This window comes from Malus sylvestris, chromosome 9 (genome assembly GCF_916048215.2).
Source record: "Malus sylvestris chromosome 9, drMalSylv7.2, whole genome shotgun sequence".
In the NCBI taxonomy this organism is placed as follows: domain Eukaryota; kingdom Viridiplantae; phylum Streptophyta; class Magnoliopsida; order Rosales; family Rosaceae; genus Malus; species Malus sylvestris.
Window position 1 is genome coordinate 29,019,857 of NC_062268.1, and position 18,908 is coordinate 29,038,764.

The window sequence follows — 18,908 nt, forward strand, 5'->3', positions numbered from 1 at the left end:
GTATACCAAGTTTTTAACTAGAAGATATTCACGCTCTTTATCTTCTCAAATTCAAGAGTCGACCCGTTTGTATTGATCACGTGTTCCGTGTCTACGAAAGTTCATTAATCGGACAGTTCCTTAAAAAAACATGTTAAATTTTTGAATATAAGGCCCAATACATCAGCCCAATAAAACAGTGCAGTACAGGGTATTTTTCATTTCTATAAACCACCTGCAGAGGGAGTGATAAAGAAAGGAAAAGAGTTGTGAGTCGTGACTGAGGTTTTCTTGTTCAAGAGGAAAGCAGAAAGAGGAGAAAACGAACTTCGATCATGGCACCTCAAGATCCAAACGCCCCAAGCGGAAGCGGCTCCGGCAAGCGCAATGAGGATACCGTTAAAGTCCCCGCAACGGACCCCAAGAAGAAGGACGATAAGAAGGATGAGGATTTGGTAAGCAAATCCAGGGGTTAGGGTTCCGTTCACTGCCTGTTTGGTTCTCCAGAAAATTTATTAAGCTGAAGTTCCCGCACTAGAAACTCTCTACTAGCATTGATATTTAGGGTTCGTTCATGTCTATTTGTGTCAAGGCCAGTATTAGCATATAAAATTCGAGTATTTTTTTACTTAATCCAAGTCGTTTTCAATTTATTTTGTTTCTTGATTAGTCCAAGAGTTCCGATGTGTTCGATTGTTAAATTGATTAACAAGGGTGTTTACTGTTTAGTATTCGATGAAAATTTGCTTCTTTAATTGAGCTGCATTGGATTTCCGTGCAGTCTGAGGAGGATTTGGAGTTGAAGAACCAATTAGAGTTGTACGTCGAGAGGGTTCAGGATACTGATCCTGGTGTGCAGAAGAATGCTCTAGAGAGTATGAGGTAGACCCTTTTTGTCCTCTTAAAAGTTAGTAATAGACCATCAAGCAAAGTGGTTTGTAATGTAATTCGCTTATATGGAACCCTTCACTGTCTATGGCACTATGGGTAATCGCATTCTATGCCATCCTTTTTCCCCTCCGATAACCACTGTCTTTGTGAATTATAGTCTATACTTTATCACAAGTCCCAATTTTTATTGAGCAGTTTTTGAGGGAATAGAAAAAATGTGTGGAAATAGCGTGGAGGAATATTTATGAAATTCGAAGGGAAAAAATTACTTGATATTCTCAAAGGGAGCCAAGTATAAAATAATATTCACTTTTACAGTGAACTGAATTCCGTGATGCTTTATCCGCTATCTTTTAAGTTATAGCTACAGGGCCGTTGAACGAAAAAAACACTATCTTTGAGCCCTTTATATTTATGATTATTTGTTTTTATGGCAAAAAAACGAAGGTAAAGAGGGGTTGACTTTGGGGTATTCTATTGTTCCTCCTAGTGAATCTGTAAAGAGACATTGGTAGTCAGCACTCAGCAGTAAATATGGCACTATAAAGATCCAAAAGGGTCTTCGGTGGGAAATTGTTTTATCTATGCTTCATTGTTGCTGAACCTAGAGTTTCTAGAAAACATAAAATTATGGAAAGCAGAGGTTTTCTAACTCTGACCAACGCTGTTATGGATGTGATGTGTGTGTATGATTATTATGTTATAAATGCAATTTGCACCTGAAAGTATTTTGCAATCTTTGGTTAGTGTAGAAAGTGATTGATGTGTTATATTCATTTTTTACTTTTACATAGCAGTTACTACGCTTCATACCTGGAGTGGAAGCAGTAATTTTTTCTTATATAGTTTTATCTCATAAGAGGTCGCACTTGGTGCGATGGCAAGTGCCTTCGCCCATGAGCGGTAGGTCTCGGGTTTGAGACTTGGGAGCAGCCTCTCCATAAATGGGGGTAAGGCTAGCCGACATTCACCTCTCCCAGACTCTGCGTAAAGCGGGAGCCTTGTGCACTGGGTACGACCTTTTATAGTTTTATCTCATAGGGTGTGACCTGACATCACATAAAATTTCATCTCATAGGCAGGAAATCCGTACCTCAACTAGCTCCATGACTTCAGTTCCAAAGCCATTAAAGTATCTTCGCCCACATTATGGAACTCTAAAAGCTTACTATGAAACAATGGCAGAATCAGAGTTGAAGGTATAATTATTAGTTTCTCATAGAATAGGTGTAGTTCATGTATTTGTACCCTGCCGACTTTAATATTGTTCACTGTAGTGTAATTAATCTACCTTCTCGTACATGCAGAAATACCTAGCAGATATATTGTCTGTTTTGGCACTGACCATGTCAGCTGAGGGAGAACGGGTACGCCAATATACTTATTTTAGGATTTCTGTTCAATTATTCTCCTTATTGGTTGGTTGTATTTATTAATACTAGTATACTTGTTCATTTTAGTTCTGGTTCACCTTCCTTGTGATATTCAGAATAATTGTGTTCATCTTGTCTATATGTCCACCACTTTCAGGAAAGCTTGAAGTACAGGTTGTTGGGTTCGGATGGTGATATTGGTTCATGGGGCCATGAATATGTCAGGTCAGACTAATCTAGTTTAGAACTTTCCTCTAGGGAAGTTTTGTGGTATTATAGTATCATAATTCCCAATATATTTAGGTTTTTTTGGGGGTTTTAAAGGTTCCTTGGGATTAGTGTCTGAATTTGTGTTCAGAAAATTTTTTTTGCTCACTACTGGTTGACTTTCTTGTTTGTAATCAGGAACTTAGCTGGAGAAATTGCTCAGGAATTTGCTAAGCGACAGGTTTTATGTCTATCCTGTATATATGATGTAATAACATTTTTATTTAAAAGTTACTGTAGGTTGTTCGGAGCATATTTTTACGTTGATCTCAATCATTTGTTTACTTGTGAAATTGAGAACATTAGCATAAGCCAGATTAATATAGCTAGGAATACATGGTTGCAGTGCTTAATATAGCTAAAAACACAAATTGCATGGTCATTTGTTTCTTAGCCATATCTTCTTTTACTTGTCTATTCTTGGTATCATTAAATTTATTTCTGGAGATGTGTCAATTAATGAGTGAAACAAGACCTTTAATGCTTCATGTCATTGTTTATGGCCTCATTATAAAAATTTATTCTAAATTTTACTTTGTTATTCTCGTTACAGAGTGAAGAGGCCCCAATTGAAGAATTAATGGAATTAGTGCAGCAAATTGTTGCTTTTCACATGAAGGTAATATTCGTAACACGTTTGCGCTTTGAATTTTTTTCCTTCTTGCTAGGGTAGATGATCAAGTTACACATAAATCCTTGATAGTTTGAAATGCCCCCTGAAGATGGGTAGATGATGTAAAGCCAAATCAGGCTCCTCTTCATTTGTGTTTTAAGTAGAGCTTTAGCTTGTATTATGATATTATCTATCTCATTGCAAACAAAAGCTTGGAAATATATTATAAATAAGACATTGTCCACAAAGTTTCAAAAGCCGAACTCCTCTTGTTGATGCACTTCAAGCCATTTAATTTAATTGAATGGGAAATTTCCATCTGGAAGGTGGACAGAAAATCCAAATCTGTAAACAGTAGGCGATGTTAAATAGGAAAACTGTATTGGTTTTGCTTCTAATTATTTGTTCTGCATTGCAGCACAATGCTGAACCTGAAGCTGTCGACCTTTTAATGGAGGTAAAATCTATTAATTAATTATTCAATATTCTTTTCCTGTGAAGCCATTTGTACTTTCCCTTTCTTCTTGGGCCTGATAATTTGACCAATGACCAGGTTGAAGACCTTGATCTATTAATTGAGCATGTTGATAAAACAAATTTTAAGAGGACTTGTCTCTACCTCACCAGTTCAGCAAGGTAAGCAGATGAAGTTAAGAAATTTCTCTTTGCATGTGACACTCTTATGGGGCAAAAAGTGGCATAGCTTCTCATGACTATTCAGAAGTCTGATTTAAGTTGTTAACTGAATTTTTCTTAAAACAAGTTCATAACTTTAGATGTGGAGGAAATATATGGAGGTATTCCTCTAAATTTGTCATTGCATGTTAATGCTACATATGACAGTACAGGCCTATGGACTTGGTTTTTCCAAATTCTTTGATTTTGCTTCTTTGGGGATGATGTTAGAGCATCTACAAGACTTTCCAATACCAAGTGAACCTGCTTTCCAATTTGGTTTGCATTCTAGTTAGTTTAGGGTTTTTTATTTCCTTCTGTCTTGTCTGAAGTTTATTTTGTTTTTAGTTTGGCAGATCGTGTTTATTAGTCTTTTTAAGTGATCAGGTCGTTTTTGAAGTATTTCACAGGGGTAGGGTTGAATCAATTAGTTAAGCAAACAAGGGCTAGGATGCTAGGGCTACTAACCCTAGTATAAATACTCTTTTTGGAGGCTCATGTGCATTTTACCCAGCTTATCTCAGAAAATTAGATTTAGAGTCTAGCTTGGGTCTCTATGCCCAAGATCTAATCTGTCAACTTTCGAAATTTGATCCCATTGCTTTTTCTCTATTGTTTCCTATTATTAATTGCCAAAACGTTGAGATTTAAAGGTTTCAGTTGGGGCATTTGGCAATAAAAATAATTTGCCATTTTTTTTTTGTCCTTATGGTCAGAGAATATCGTGCGTCAGTTGCTTTTATAGACTTGTGAGACTCTTCATTTCATATCTTTGTATGACATGGACAAAAAAAAAAAAAAAAAAAAAATCTTTGTATGACATATGTTAAGTGGCTGCCAGGTGCCATTGTATTATTTGTTCTTTCATTCTCCTTGACTGTACTCCGAGTGCTGACTTTTTTCTTCTTATCTTAACGTATTGCAGATACCTCCCTGGACCAGATAATGTACTAGTTTTGGATATTGCATATACTATATATATGAAATTTGAAGAATATCCAAATGCGCTTCAGATTGCACTGTTCCTTGATAACATGCAGGTTTGTGCTATGCAACAGTTTTGATATTTTTTGAGCCATGTATTTATAAATTATAGTTGAGTATGCAACATTTCAATTTCTTAAGGGTTTCAGAGAAGATTATTTTTCTGTGAAATGAGAACTTTTGCAGTATGTATATGTTGCACATGTAATTACCTGTCTCTGGTCTTTACATATTTCTAATTATTTGGTATTAACAATCAAGAGTGTATGCGTGCAGAATATAAAGAACGTCTTTACATCATGTGATGATCTGCTTCGTAAAAAGCAATTTTGTTACATCCTTGCTCGACATGTAAGTGTTGAATTTTCCTTAGTTTTCATTTCCTTCTCTACTAAAATACCACTCTCACCACATTTTTCATACTACATTTGTACCACCTCTCTAATAGAGGTGGGACCCACTTGTATTGGTGGGCCCTACCTCTATTAGAGACGTCGTACAAATGTGGTATGAAAAATGTGGTAAGTGTAGCATTACTCTCTTCTTTATATGAAGGAATGCATGCTTATGTTCCTTGTTAAAACATTCTAAGTAATGTTCTGAAATAGAGTTATATACCCTTCTCATGATACATTCATGGCTAAATTTAGCTTGATTCCTTGACAATAAGAGTGAACTGTGATGGGTTTGTTCTGGGTGGGACAATGTGTCCTCTTGTTCCTTATTGTTTCTCTCTTTGGCTTGTTATCATAAGATAAGTGGGGGCATGTAATTAGGTGTCATTGCTCAAGTGATATTCATTAGCCTTGGAAGTATTTTGTGCACTTTTCCTGAAAAGGTATCATTGGACAGTAATGTTGTATGGCATATTTTTTATGCGTGTTTTCTTAATCATACTAATTTTAATCACATTTATAATTCATGCAGGGTATTAGTTTTGAGCTTGATGATGAGATGGTTGCGGAGGATGATGACAGAGAAGCATTGCAGGATATTATCAACAATACTAAGCTAAGTGAAGGTTATCTTACTCTTGCTCGTGACATTGAGGTCATGGAGGCTAAAACTCCAGAGGACATTTACAAGGTTTGAACTTTTGATTATTTGTAATGCTTGAGCTAGAATGATATGCATATCTACAATACTTGTGGGAATAAATCTGTGTTTCTGTGGCATGTGTAGTGAAAATAAATGCAATATAACTGTTTTATTCATTGTGGTTGTGTAGTTTATTAAAGTTGCTTCTTTATTATCCTTCTTATCCCTTCTCTGATAATTATACTGTCTTGGAACTTTCAATTAGGCACACTTACTTGATGGCCGGGCAAGTGCTGGTGCTAGTGTTGATTCAGCAAGACAGAACTTGGCTGCAACATTTGTTAACGCTTTTGTAAATGCTGGATTTGGTCAGGTAAAAAGTTTCACACTCGATATATCTGCTAAAAAGTTGTTGATTTGCGGAGCTGATTGACATGCGTTCTTTGATACTTCGTTTTGGTGCAGGATAAGTTGATGACAGTCCCATCAGATGCCTCAAGTGGAGGCTCTTCAGGAAACTGGCTTTTCAAGAATAAAGAGCATGGGAAGACCAGTGCTGCTGCAAGTTTGGTATGCATGACTTTATTGCCTTGCTCATTTCATCATCTTATTTTAAACTGCATTTTACATTCTTCCTTGTTATTCTTCTTGACAGGGTATGATTTTATTGTGGGATGTTGACTCTGGACTTGCTCAAATTGACAAGTACTTCCACAGCAAGGATACCCATGTTATTGCTGGTGCATTGTTAGGGGTTGGGATTGTCAATTGCAGTATCAAGAATGATTGTGATCCTGTGGGTACCTCAATCTTTTCATCTACGGAATACAACCTTAGAAATGTATCTCTGAATCTTAATTCCTTTTACAGGCGCTGGCACTTCTTGGTGAGTACATTGATAAAGAGGATCCATTTATCCGGATTGGTGCTATAATGGGCCTTGGGATTGCATACGCTGGTGCTCAGAATGAGCAGGTAAAGTGTCTTAGCTTTTCCTGTTGATACATCTGGCAGGCCACGGAAAATTTTCCATTGATGGCCAACTCTATGTATCATTCTTGGTTCAAGAATCAAATGAGAGGAGTCTGTCAAACCTTCTTTAATCACTACTGTCCTTGGATTTGTAACATGTGTTGATCTGATCATTACAGGTTTTTTTTTTTTTTTTCTTCTTTTTTTTTTGGGGGGGCGGGGGGGGGGGGGGGGGGTTGCATACAGGAGTTTGTTAGGTTAGAGTCTGGATTGATCTGTTGTTGAATGTTAATTTCCATTTAAAGCTAACTTATCCTTCTTTTTTCAGATACGTAGTAAGCTGACTCCAATACTTAATGATGCAAAAGCCCCCCTTGACGTGGTCGCATTTACTGCAATCTCATTGGGGTTGGTATACGTTGGTTCCTGCAATGAAGAGGTTGCTCAGGCAATCATATTTGCACTAATGGACCGAAGTGACTCGGAGTTGGGGGAACCCCTTGCTCGGTTGATTCCCCTCAGCCTTGGACTTCTGTACCTTGGGAAGCAGGTAAAATCATGCTGAACTTCCTGGAATTCATTGTTTATTCTTTCTGCATTTTACAAAATCATGTGTTTTTCTTTCCTACTCGATTTTAGTTTCATTTGATGTTTGTTGTGTAGTTTAAGCTTGTATTGTTAAAAGTCATTGTGCCCAAAGAAGCTCATTACAATGTTGAACGCAATTGTTCATGATTCTAATGGTTGTTGGAATTTACTTTCTCACAGGAAAGCGTGGAGGCCACTGCCGAAGTTTCAAAGACATTTAATGAAAAAATAAGAAAGCATTGCGATATGACTTTGCTTTCTTGTGCTTATGCAGGAACAGGCAATGTTCTTAAGGTAATATTTTAAGGCTACTAAAATCTCATTTGATTCTGCCACATGTATGAAGTTGGGAACTCTTTTCTCATGCAGGTCCAAAACCTTCTCGGTCATTGTTCACAACATCTTGAGAAAAATGAAACTCACCAGGGACCCGCTGTTCTTGGAATTGCTATGATATCAATGGCTGAAGAATTGGGAGTTGAAATGGCGATTCGTTCGTTAGAGCATCTTTTACAATACGGAGAACAAAATATCCGTCGGGCAGTTCCGTTGGCACTTGGTCTCCTTTGCATGTCAAATCCAAAGGTATTAATCTGGTTACATCCATTGTGATAGTTAAACGCCTTTAAAAGTAAAACTTTTACTTCCAATGCTTGCTCAACTGCCCTTGAAATCTAACCATTCATGTATCGAGAGTTGGAATAGACATGGAACAGTGATTTTTGAAATACTTATCTTTACTAGTGATTCTACATTGGGAAGTTAAGTTACTTGGGTTATAGTTGCCCTTTTCACTGTTCTATTTGGGTGTTTCCTCCAGGTCAATGTTATGGACACATTGAGCAGGCTTAGCCACGATACAGATTCAGAAGTAGCAATGGTAACATATTACAGCATTCAATATCTCCATTGTTGGCACATATTTCATAGCAAGTCTAATATTCCATTTGGATTCTTCAGGCTGCAGTGATTTCATTAGGTTTGCTAGGCGCGGGAACCAACAACGCTAGAATAGCTGGCATGCTTCGCAATCTTTCAAGTTATTACTACAAAGATGCCAGCCTTCTTTTCTGTGTAATACATCTTGAGTCCTATCTTTTTGTTCTTTCCTTTTCCTTTTGAGTTTTCCAGTCTGCAGTTATATAATATCTTTGGCCACTGTCTGCAGGTGCGAATTGCTCAAGGTCTTGTACATTTGGGAAAGGGTCTGTTAACTCTAAATCCATACCATTCTGATCGCTTCTTGCTATCACCGTGAGTAAACCTTGTGGCTGCAAATAAACTCGTCATTTCTACTTCTGACAGAACGGTGCTTGGTGGCTTAGTCTAACATCTATAAACTATCTTTCTACTTACAGAACGGCACTTGCTGGAATCATTACCTTGCTGCATGCATGTCTTGATATGAAAGCCATCATTCTTGGGAAATATCATTACATTCTCTACTTTATTGTTTTGGCAATGCAGGTTGGTGTTTGATCACTTTCTTCTTTATATGCAGTTTTTTTCGGTTATTAAATCTGGTCTCTCTCACGTTATATTGGTAACTACTTTTCTTGTGCTAGCCGAGAATGTTGTTGACCGTGGATGAGAACCTCAAACCACTGTCCATCCCTGTTAGAGTGGGACAAGCTGTTGATGTGGTTGGCCAGGCTGGTCGTCCCAAAACAATCACTGGTTTCCAGACCCACTCAACACCGGTTCTTCTTGCTGCGGGTGATAGAGCGGAGCTGGCTACTGAAAAGTAAATGATTTTTCTCCGTAGTGTTTACGCTTCACTGACTTGCTGTTGCACCGCTCTAACACACTAACAACTGGTTTTTTTACAGGTACATCCCCCTGTCCCCGATCTTGGAAGGGTTCGTGATCCTGAAAGAGAATCCAGACTACAGGGAAGATAACTAGTTAGTCCAGTCCAATCCACCCAACAAACTGTCTGGAGAGTTTGTAATCTTTGACGAATGCTCTATTTTTCATGGAAGCATTCAGTGACCGTTGATTTTGTAACATGATTCTTTATTACTTTAGTTTTAATTACTCATATACCCTTTGGCGACCGATCAATTACGGTTATACCATTGATTTGCTCTGCTCTCCTCCTCCTCCAGACCTTTAAACATTTGTTTCTCTTCCCAGAACGCATTAAATAAATAAGTATAAATAAGTAAACAATACACCCTTCTCCCCTTGAAAAAACATTACGTGTTTCTCACGGGCTTTGTGCGTACGATCAAGGATTTTGGTGAGGGTGCTTCTGTTGCTACTTGCCGCTCCCAAATTCTCAATCTGTTGAAGGCAGTATTGAAAATTCCCCTCCATATACTTTCAACGAAACGACGGCAACGATGACTATGGTGAACACACTTGGAATCATAATCATCCGAGAATCGAGACTAGGTATCTAAAACTTGCAGTGCAGCTCAAGTGAGATGATCATGAAATTATAATAATTTGAGGCTAGATATTGAAAAGTAGTGTATCTTTTAGTAGAATGCACATTCTGTCTCCTTACCTCGAGCCGAATCGAATCCATGTAATTACTAATTAACATTTGAAGTTGATTACTCTCCTGTGCAGGACTAAGTGCGGAAAACTAAGCCTTCAAGAAATGAAATCAACAAAAGAAAACCATGTCTTCAAGTTGTCTGGGGCACAATTCAGTCACCATTCGGATTTGGACGCCGTTGAATTCTATCTGCACTGAAGTATCGGTCCACTGATCAATCCCCAGCTGTGGAATCTGATTAAGCTCGCCGCTTTTGCTCATCTTCATCTTCATCAGAGTCACCACTCTCACGAAACCGTGGATTTTTCTCCTGTTGCAGCAAATAAAAAATTAAAACGCCCGTCCTTCCTTCTTTATACTTTTTTGTTTCAATAATGAATGTACAATTGCCCCATGTTGCCATTCCAATGAAAAAGAGGAAACAGGAACATCAATGAACATGTGAAATGGCACTCTCAGTCATAGAGATGATACTACATTGCATGGCAAACAGGTTGACAATTGCAAATACCATATAAATTAAGAGGATTCAAAACGAATTGGGATGTGAGTCGTAGAAATTACTGGTCTAGATTCGTGATCAGTGTTCTTCCGCGATTCAGAATCCGAGTTTCTCTTCGAGTTGTCATATGAGTGGCGGTCATCATCGCGGTGCCGTTTCCGAGGATAATCTGCTTTGGCAAACAAGTTTCAAATTAAATCAGTTGTTCAAAAAAAGTGTTAACAAGAACGGCCAAAACGATTGTACAAATCTAGTACACAAATCATAGGAATATTTTTCTTAATAGATACCTCTACCAGGCCGATGAGTACCCCCGTAATTCGGACCTCCTCCATGTCTACCATCTGAACGATTTAAAACTCAAAAGCGTTCAGTGAGGAACAACTCTACTTTACACCACCATAGCAAACAGTTATATTATGCATCTCAACAGGATCGCTACTAATGCTTGTAGTCCCTTCAGATAGTTGCATTCAATCCTGATGCAATGCATGAAGCTCCAGGTTCTATTTGTAGCCGTGAGACACAGATCAGTAGTTTTCCAACCCCCCCCCCCCCAAATTCCACCTAAGTTATGTTTTGCAATATGAATCCAATGTCTATATTTTCCAGCACCAAGTTTTTCTTCGAATTTGCTGGCTATTCAAATTTTCCAAATATGACACACCAAAATGCTAGAGAAATGAGATGTATTTCAATAATTGAGTGACTTTTTTATCATGGGTTCACTAGTGAATAGGCAATAATTGAGTGACTTTGGAATCATTAAAGTGGCTATGCCCAGACTATTCTATTAAGTAGCGGTCGGAGACAACCTGGGTGCCTTCCCTATTCCAACAGGTCACAACACAATGAAAAGGTGTTTGACTTAATAAAGCTAAGAAATTTTCCCTCAGGTTAGGTCCACTCTCCATCTGGAGGATGCTTGACTGCATCATTTCAGGTGAGATCTTTTGCTAAGGTAAGGTTGCAGTTGCCAGTACACAGTGCTCTGCAATCAACCTACTCGAAAATACTAATGGAATCACATAAGCAAAGACAACCGATCTAGCAAAAGATCTAAATCTCTTGAACTATCTAAGTAGTTTAAAGCTGGAAACAGATCAAACAGTTTCAAGTAACTTACAGTGAGGTGGCATGACTGGAGGGAAAGATCCCAATGATCCAGTTCCATAATCAACAAGTGATCTTTGAGCTTCCAACTCTTTTTGAACTAACTTACCATACCCACCTCTACGTATAACATATTAAGGAAACAAAAGAGAAACGTTTTCTTCATCACGTATCCAATAATGTAGATAAATTATCCATCACCTGCTTATTTTTTAGAATGTGCTCTACTTTTTAAATAGAAAATGCTTCACAATAAGAAAAAGTGAACAGAAACACCACAAGTCAAATTCAGAGCAACTACTCAGACTGAATGTCAGATAAAATTTAAGCTGCAAAGACCTAATCACTTTACATCTTCTTCCTGCAACTCTAATTAAGTGGGATCACTATATTAAACGTGTACTTGGGTGGCAAATGACAATATGTAGATAAGCTTTTCAACTAATAAAATAAGAAAACAGCTGCTAGAGAATACACAAAGATAAAAAAAGAAAAGAAAAAGAAAAGAAACAAAAGGCAGAGGGAAAAAAAAGGTATATAAACTTGATGTCCATCCACAAAAGAATAGTGAAACAAAAAGTAAATCAGAATAGACACTCCTGAGCTAGAACTGGAGATGGATTGGCCATGTTAAAAAGTCGCTAATTTGGAATAGTTAAGATGAAATGAGACCGTAAATTATGGCAGCATAGTAGTGCCATAAAGTACCCATTGATGAACTATTTTCCATCGCATTGATAATCTAAAATTAAGTAGGTATAGGTTCACAGGAAAGCACAGCCTAGAAGAATTTATCCACCCAATAATTAGTCTCCAAGTAGAACATACAAGCCCTTACATTTTTAAATCATTTACAACATGCTCAACCTACCAATCCTTAAAATTCTCAAGTTTGTGAAACAGAAACCATGATAGCAAAAGAACTTATATAGAAATTGAATGCAAAGGCAGCCACATAAATAAGTTTAGCTTGGATAATCTATCTAGATTTAAAAGAAAAATAAAAGCTCGGGCCCCAATTTTAATCCCAAGGGAACAAGCAACATTTTAATTATAAACCATACTGAAGAAAGCTTTACCAGACATTCCAAACTAAAACAAAAGGATATCAGGATCATAATCAGTACGATATTCATCACGCACCTGCAAAACAGAGAAGATAAAATCAAAACAATAAGAATGGTACATTTTTCCCATGACAAGAAAGCAGAGTAGAGTAATCAACCTGTCCACCACTTCGCCCACGACCCCATTGCCTTCCCTCTTGAAATCCCCAATCGAAATCCACACGAATAGGGCGTTCATCAAGAATAGTCCCACTTATATATTTTACAGCATCCTCAGTATCCTCTCGAGAATAGTACCTGTATATAAATTTTTCAGATTAGTCCTGCAAACACATATCTTGATAAACTATTTCCTTTCAAGACACTAACAGTACGAAGAAGACGGAGACTTACAAAACAAAACAAAAACCACAAGGCGTCTTTGTATTCTTATCCAAGCCCATAATTATCTTCTTAATTTCTCCGGCGCGAGAGAAAAGCTCATAAACTTGCTCTTCTGTCGTATAGAAGGACATATTCCCAATGTAAACAGTGGTTGATGCCAGGAGGGCTTGTTCAAATTCCTCCTGAGAACCGGGAAACCGTCTATCCCAGTACTGCGAAAGCTTCGATTGCTCCTAACAAAATTACAAAGGATAAAAAGCTGGTATGCTATCTTCATCAATCTTTGACAAAATAAAAGCGCCAGATTTGAAGTCCAACAAATGAGAGGGAGCGAAACTTAATAAATCTACCTTAAACAAGGAAGCCATGGCCGTGTGTAACCGAGGGCTAATCAGTCAGGTAAAATTGAAGAAACAGTTGCAGAAATTTTATCAAATCTGCACTGAATAAGAGAGTATATAGAGAGAAAAAACAAATAATGCGTGATAAAATCATTAGAGGAACGGCAGTTATTAGTTGATTGAAGCAACTATAAACCCTAATATTTTAGGTCGGAAGAGAGAGAGTACCCGGAACAGGAAGACGAAGAGGAAGCGGTAGCTTTGGCCTCTCTCGCGCGCGAGACTGGGAAGTGTAGACGGAGGAGGGATGAGGTTTACTCCCTTCTCTTTCTACTTTATTCAGCTTCGGGTGGATTCCCAAGTTCCCCACCGGGTCCGGGTCGGCATTTTTTTTTTTTTTTTTTTTTTTTTGTTAATAATATTTTGCTTTTTATCTTTTTCAATTTCACCTAAATATAAATACAAGGCTCTTAGATATAAGGCATAAGTTTTGTACCAGGCCACTTAGTATTTAAATTTTTAGATTTGATTAGCGTCAAAGACGAATTTGTAATATATTATGAGTGATGATATGCCTACACCAATATTTTATTTCCTCATTCACCTTATATTTATGTGAACACGGAAAATTCCTGAAACGAAAGAGACAAAAACAACGTGCACAAAATAATATTTGTGTTTGATGATTTTGGGTTACAATCTCTCTCAAATTTGATCCTCTGATTCAATCTCCGTAAGGTGTTGATTTGTGGATGTTTCGTTGATCCAAGGGCCGTCGAGGCTTGATCTTGGATGAATTGTTGGAAGTTTCTTCAAGGGGCCGTGGGCTTGATCTTTGAAGGTGGATTTGAGTGAATCTTCAAGGAGCCGTTGGGGCTTGATCTTGAGGATGAGTGTTTCTTCAAGGGCCGTTGAGGCTTGATCTTGAATAATGGTGATGAACGGATCTTCAAGGGCTTTTGGGCTTGATCTTGAAGAACAGTGATGAACGGATCTTCAAGGGCTTTTGGGCTTGATCTTGAAGAACGGTTGGATGTGTGGATTTGTTGATGTTTGTTGATCCAAGGGTCGTCGGGGCTTGATCTTGGATGAATGGATGATGAACGATGGTGCTTTCTTCAAGGGCCGTCGGGGCTTGATCTTGAATTGGTGGATGGTTGATCCAAGGGCCGTCGGGGCTTGATCTTGGAAGAACGGATGATGAACGATGATGCTTTCTTCAAGGGCCGTCGGTGATTGATCTTGAATTGGTGGAAGTTCTTCAAGGGCCTTTGGGGCTTGATCTTGAATTGGTGGATTGTTGATCCAAGGGCCGTCGGGGCTTGATCTTGGGGGTGAGCGTTTCTTCAAGAGCTGTTGAGGCTTGATCTTGAATAACGGTGATGAACGGATCTTCAAGGGCTTTTGGGCTTGATCTTGAAGAATAGTGATGAATGGATATTTAAGGGCTTTTGGGCTTGATCTTGAAGATGGATGATTGTTGATCCAAGGGCCGTCGGGGCTTGATCTTGGGATGAACAGTTGTGTGGATTTATTGATGTTGTTGATCCAAAGGGCCGTTGGGGCTTGATCTTAGGATGAACAATTGTGTGGATTTGTTGATGTTGTTGATCCAAATGGCCGTTGGGGCTTGATCTTAGGATGAACAGTTATGTGGATTTGGTGATGTTGTTGATCCAAAAGGGCCGTCGGGGCTTGATCTTAGGATGAACAGTTGTATGGATTTATTGAACACTTTCTTCAAGGGCCGTCGAGGCTTGATCTTGAATCGGTGGAAGTTCTTCAAGGGCCGTTGGGGCTTGATCTTGAAGGAGGAATTTCTTCAAAGGCCGTTGGGGCTTGATCTTGAAGGAGAATTTGACGAAGAATGAAGAGGGCTTTCTTGATCCTTCGAGATTTGCTTGAATTTGGGAGGTTGGATGCTTGAAAGCTTTAGAGTTTCAAAGCTTCAAGGATTTTGGATGTGTGGGGAGTATTCTCTTCCATTTTGGGAGTAGAGAAATGTATTTGTGAATTGGTTCTTGATACCTTGATGTAGAAGCCTATTTATAGGCTTTGAGAATGAATCACCACCACAAAATATTTTTTTCTCTTCCAAGCACCATTGCCTAATTTCCCACTTAATACAATTTTAAACTTGAAGTGGTAATTTTATGGCCTAATTTTCCACTTAATATCATTTTAAACTTGATATGTGCATGCTTTGTCATTGCCCAAAATGAGAAGAAAAACTTGTGTAATCCTCCAAGGGTATTTCTTTTTATTTTGTTGAGTCACACACCATGTGTACAATTTGTATGACACGTGGCATATGCCATGTATGCCTTGACACGTCAAAATTTTAATGCGTTGGTGAACATTTATTTCACCGCAATTTCGATGTCTACAAATGCCCCCACTTCAAGGTGCGTCGTATACATGTGCTTGTCACGTGTAGGAGATGCGTTTTGAAGTCCCTTACTGTAGATATCAATCCAAGGGCCATCGAGGCTTGATCTTGAATTGGGCTGGAGATTTCTTCAAGGGCCGTTGAGGCTTGTTCTTGGACTTTGTTTGAAATTTCTTCAAGGGCCATCGAGGCTTGATCTTGAAGGTTGAAATTGGACCATAAGGAGCTTTATGTGGTAGATGATCTTTGGATTTGGTAGTGGATGAATCGGCACGTATTTGTTTTTGCGCTTTGTTGACTTTCCACAACTTTGATCTTGAACTGGGTTGGAGGATTTTTTGGATTCCTCCAATTGTTGATTTTCCACAGCTTATTCTTGAACTAGGTTTTGATTCAAGAGTGGTAGACAATTGATCTTGAATTGGACTTGTGATTTCTTCAAGGGCCGTCGAGGCTTGATCTTGAATTTGGCCGGAAACTTCTTCAAGGGCCGTTGAGGCTTGATTCTTGAAGGTTGACTCGAACACATGGCAAGCAGGCACGAGGTGAAGGTGACGACTTATTGCTTTGTTCAATCTTTCTAATTCACACCTGAGCAGTTTGGTCAACGGTATGATCTTCAAGATTGATGGGCTCTTCTTTCAGTTGGTGACTTGATCTTTAAGGATTTGATTCAAGGGTGGTGAAACGGCACATGCATCCCACATGCATTCCTAATCGACGAAGGATTCCTAATCAACGAAGGATTCCTAATTGAAGAAGGATTCCTAATCAACGAAGGATTCCTAATTGAAGATGGATTCCTAATCACATGAGGATTCCTAATTGAAGATGGATTCCTAATCACATGAGGATTCTTAGAAGAACAAGGATTCCTCCTCCAACAAGGATTCCTACTTGAAGTAGGAAAGTTAAGCCAAGGTTTCCTACTTTGGTTTGATTTTTACTAATTGTCCCTAAAAGTTCCAGCAATTATGAAGACTTTCTAAGCATTCTAGGACACAAAACAAAAGCCTAGAACCCTTTTGAACCCTTGCCGCACCCCCCTTTGCATTTCCTCTTCCTTATTTCCTGTTTTTATGCTTTAAAACACCTTCCTTTTGTGTTTTAAACCCTAGCCGAATTTCCCTTGCCCTTTCCTTTAATTTTCTGATTTATTTCCTAATTCTAGAATCCTTAGACTTAATTTTCTGATTTCCTAATCAACCTAGGGTTTTAATTTCTGTTTTCCTTTAAATAAACCTCCTTGTTGCAGCCACAAAACATTCCACACACATCCATATAACTCCATTCACGCCAGAAACCTTTCCCCTACCTTTGCCGTGCCCAATCTTCACCCAAATCCATATTTTCTGACCCCAAACCTCCCTAGCCGTGCCATACACCCATCTTAGACACTTTTCTACCATTCTACCTCATCCAAAACCATCCCAAACCATCTCCATACCTTATGCCGCAACAAGAAGGAAGAAAGAGTGCTCTTGAATGTGCTTGCTAGTCTATTGCAGATTGCTGGAACTTTTAGGTGTAATCTTTCTTATGTTTTCAATGTTTCAATTCAATAAACTTTGTGTTGTGAGTATGAGGAACTAAACCCCCTTAGTTGGGGGGTGATTCGAAACCATGTGCATGCTTGCAATATGATTTGATTACATTCAGTTGTTATTTCATAAGTTGTGGATTCAATTCGTTCATCTACTTGATTGATAACTTATTTGTGTATGTTGATTGAGAGTGCACGCTTAGTTTTCATGCATGAATATGATGCTAGATTATGAGGGAGTTTCACCTAATAGTTACAATCTTATAATCACAAGTAGTGAAGGTCGCTTGAAAACGATCGCGTTGAATGAATTCTTGGCATAAGTTTCATGCAATTCATAGTAATGAATGCCTCGTCAATGCTTATGTTTTTCATAGAACTTAATGATTCTTGCTTGTATCTCTATTATGCAATTCATGTAGGGAACTTGTAGGGAATGTTTTGGGTTGTCGTATGCAATCATCCAACTCAATAACTTGTGGAAAAACTGAGGGTTAATTAGTGCAATTCACGGTTAATTTGGGGCGTTGAGTATTCATAATTTATTGGAAGAACAACTGAAAATCGTTTTGTTTGCAAGTGTGACATGTGTGGAGAAGAACCTCCTAACTAGCCTTTTATCCATCATTTTCATCCAAAAACGTTTTACAATCTGTTTTGTTTCAAAGTTTCTGTTTTGTTTTCAATTTTCGTCCAAAACAAATCCCCCTTTATTTTGAAGTCTTATATTAGTTAGAAGGTGTTTTGATTTGTGTTTCTAAGTGTTTTGATTCAAGTTTTCACCCAAATTCGTCCAAGTTCTTGTTAGGTTCTCAAAACTGCCCAGAAAGTGGTTTTTAGGTAGTTTTGAGTCATTAGGTTGCTGTTTTGAGTTTTAGGTTTGTTTAAGTGTTTTAACCTTTAGTTTTACATTCTTTGAGTCTAGTTTAGTGTTTTAAACTTTGTTTTTGAGTTTTTAAGTCAGTTTCCAAGTGTTTAGCAATCCCTCATAATCCCCGGTCTAGAACGATCCCTACTTACATACTTTACTACATTTGTCAAAAGAGGGTTTAATTTGTGTGCTTAATATATTTCGCATCAATTTTGAAGAAGTAGCGGATGAATCGACACGTGCTTTATTGTGCTTGTCTCCACATGCTTCAATGTATCATTTTCCCTTGTCTTATCTATTCTTCTGGCAGAATGTAGCATCTTCTCAAGTTCTTCAGCTCAGACTCCTTCTGCTGAGCTGACTGTGCAGGTTGCATTCTTCTCTGCTTGTTTCTTCAGGCAGATGTGGCAGCTTCTTGAGTTCCTCAGCTCGGACTCCTTCTGATGAGCTGACTGTGAAGACTGCATTCTTCTCTGCTTGTTTCTTCTGCACGTTGTCTCCACATGCTGCAAGGTATCATTTTCACTTGCCTTATCTGTTCTCCAGGCAAATGTGGCATCCGAGTTTGAGTGGAGGTTCCGGCATATTGTTTTCTTTATCCTTGTCTTTGTAGGTAAGAACAAGGACAAAGGAAAGGACAGGGAGAACGCATGATATGAGATACTCTTACTTTCTACCCTGGTGATATGAGATACTTTTACTTTGGTGTCATTTGTTTGCAGAGGTACCCCAAGGAATAAGAAACACTGAGTGACTCGAGAGGCTTCGTTGGGAAGGCATTCTCGGAGATGAAGAAAGGTTCTCGGAGATGA

General features: G+C 38.4%; 2 protein-coding genes across 5 annotated transcripts; one reads left to right on the forward strand and one right to left on the reverse strand.

Moving 5' to 3' along the window:
- The first annotated feature begins 219 nt into the window (after nucleotides 1-219).
- On the forward strand, nucleotides 220-9,458 carry LOC126634369 (26S proteasome non-ATPase regulatory subunit 2 homolog A). Of its 2 annotated transcripts, none has more exons than XM_050304879.1 (25): nucleotides 220-434; nucleotides 761-861; nucleotides 1,949-2,069; nucleotides 2,178-2,237; nucleotides 2,401-2,468; nucleotides 2,649-2,691; nucleotides 3,064-3,129; nucleotides 3,542-3,580; nucleotides 3,677-3,759; nucleotides 4,724-4,838; nucleotides 5,059-5,133; nucleotides 5,710-5,868; nucleotides 6,086-6,193; nucleotides 6,286-6,390; nucleotides 6,476-6,616; nucleotides 6,691-6,795; nucleotides 7,121-7,342; nucleotides 7,561-7,674; nucleotides 7,750-7,965; nucleotides 8,201-8,260; nucleotides 8,341-8,454; nucleotides 8,549-8,634; nucleotides 8,739-8,847; nucleotides 8,946-9,124; nucleotides 9,210-9,458. In XM_050304879.1, exons 1-25 carry the CDS (start codon nucleotides 315-317, stop codon nucleotides 9,283-9,285), a joined length of 2,685 nt encoding a protein of 894 aa, XP_050160836.1. In that variant the 5' UTR covers nucleotides 220-314; the 3' UTR covers nucleotides 9,286-9,458. The 2 variants fall into 2 exon arrangements, with proteins under 2 accessions (XP_050160836.1, XP_050160837.1); XM_050304880.1 differs by lacking the exon at nucleotides 220-434 and adding an exon at nucleotides 448-571.
- Nucleotides 9,459-9,810: 352 nt separating this feature from the next.
- On the reverse strand, nucleotides 9,811-13,673 carry LOC126634372 (nuclear cap-binding protein subunit 2-like). Of its 3 annotated transcripts, none has more exons than XM_050304884.1 (9): nucleotides 13,522-13,673; nucleotides 13,303-13,394; nucleotides 12,962-13,185; nucleotides 12,727-12,865; nucleotides 12,611-12,644; nucleotides 11,515-11,625; nucleotides 10,679-10,732; nucleotides 10,451-10,557; nucleotides 9,811-10,196 (listed from the first exon to the last, which is right to left on the reverse strand). In XM_050304884.1, the coding sequence occupies exons 2-9, from the start codon at nucleotides 13,318-13,320 to the stop codon at nucleotides 10,125-10,127; spliced, it is 759 nt and encodes a 252-aa protein (XP_050160841.1). In that variant the 5' UTR covers nucleotides 13,321-13,394; nucleotides 13,522-13,673; the 3' UTR covers nucleotides 9,811-10,124. The 3 variants fall into 3 exon arrangements, with proteins under 3 accessions (XP_050160841.1, XP_050160840.1, XP_050160842.1); XM_050304883.1 differs by having other exon boundaries at nucleotides 13,303-13,389; nucleotides 13,522-13,671; XM_050304885.1 differs by having other exon boundaries at nucleotides 13,303-13,339; nucleotides 13,522-13,624.
- Between the last annotated feature and the right edge of the window lie 5,235 nt (nucleotides 13,674-18,908).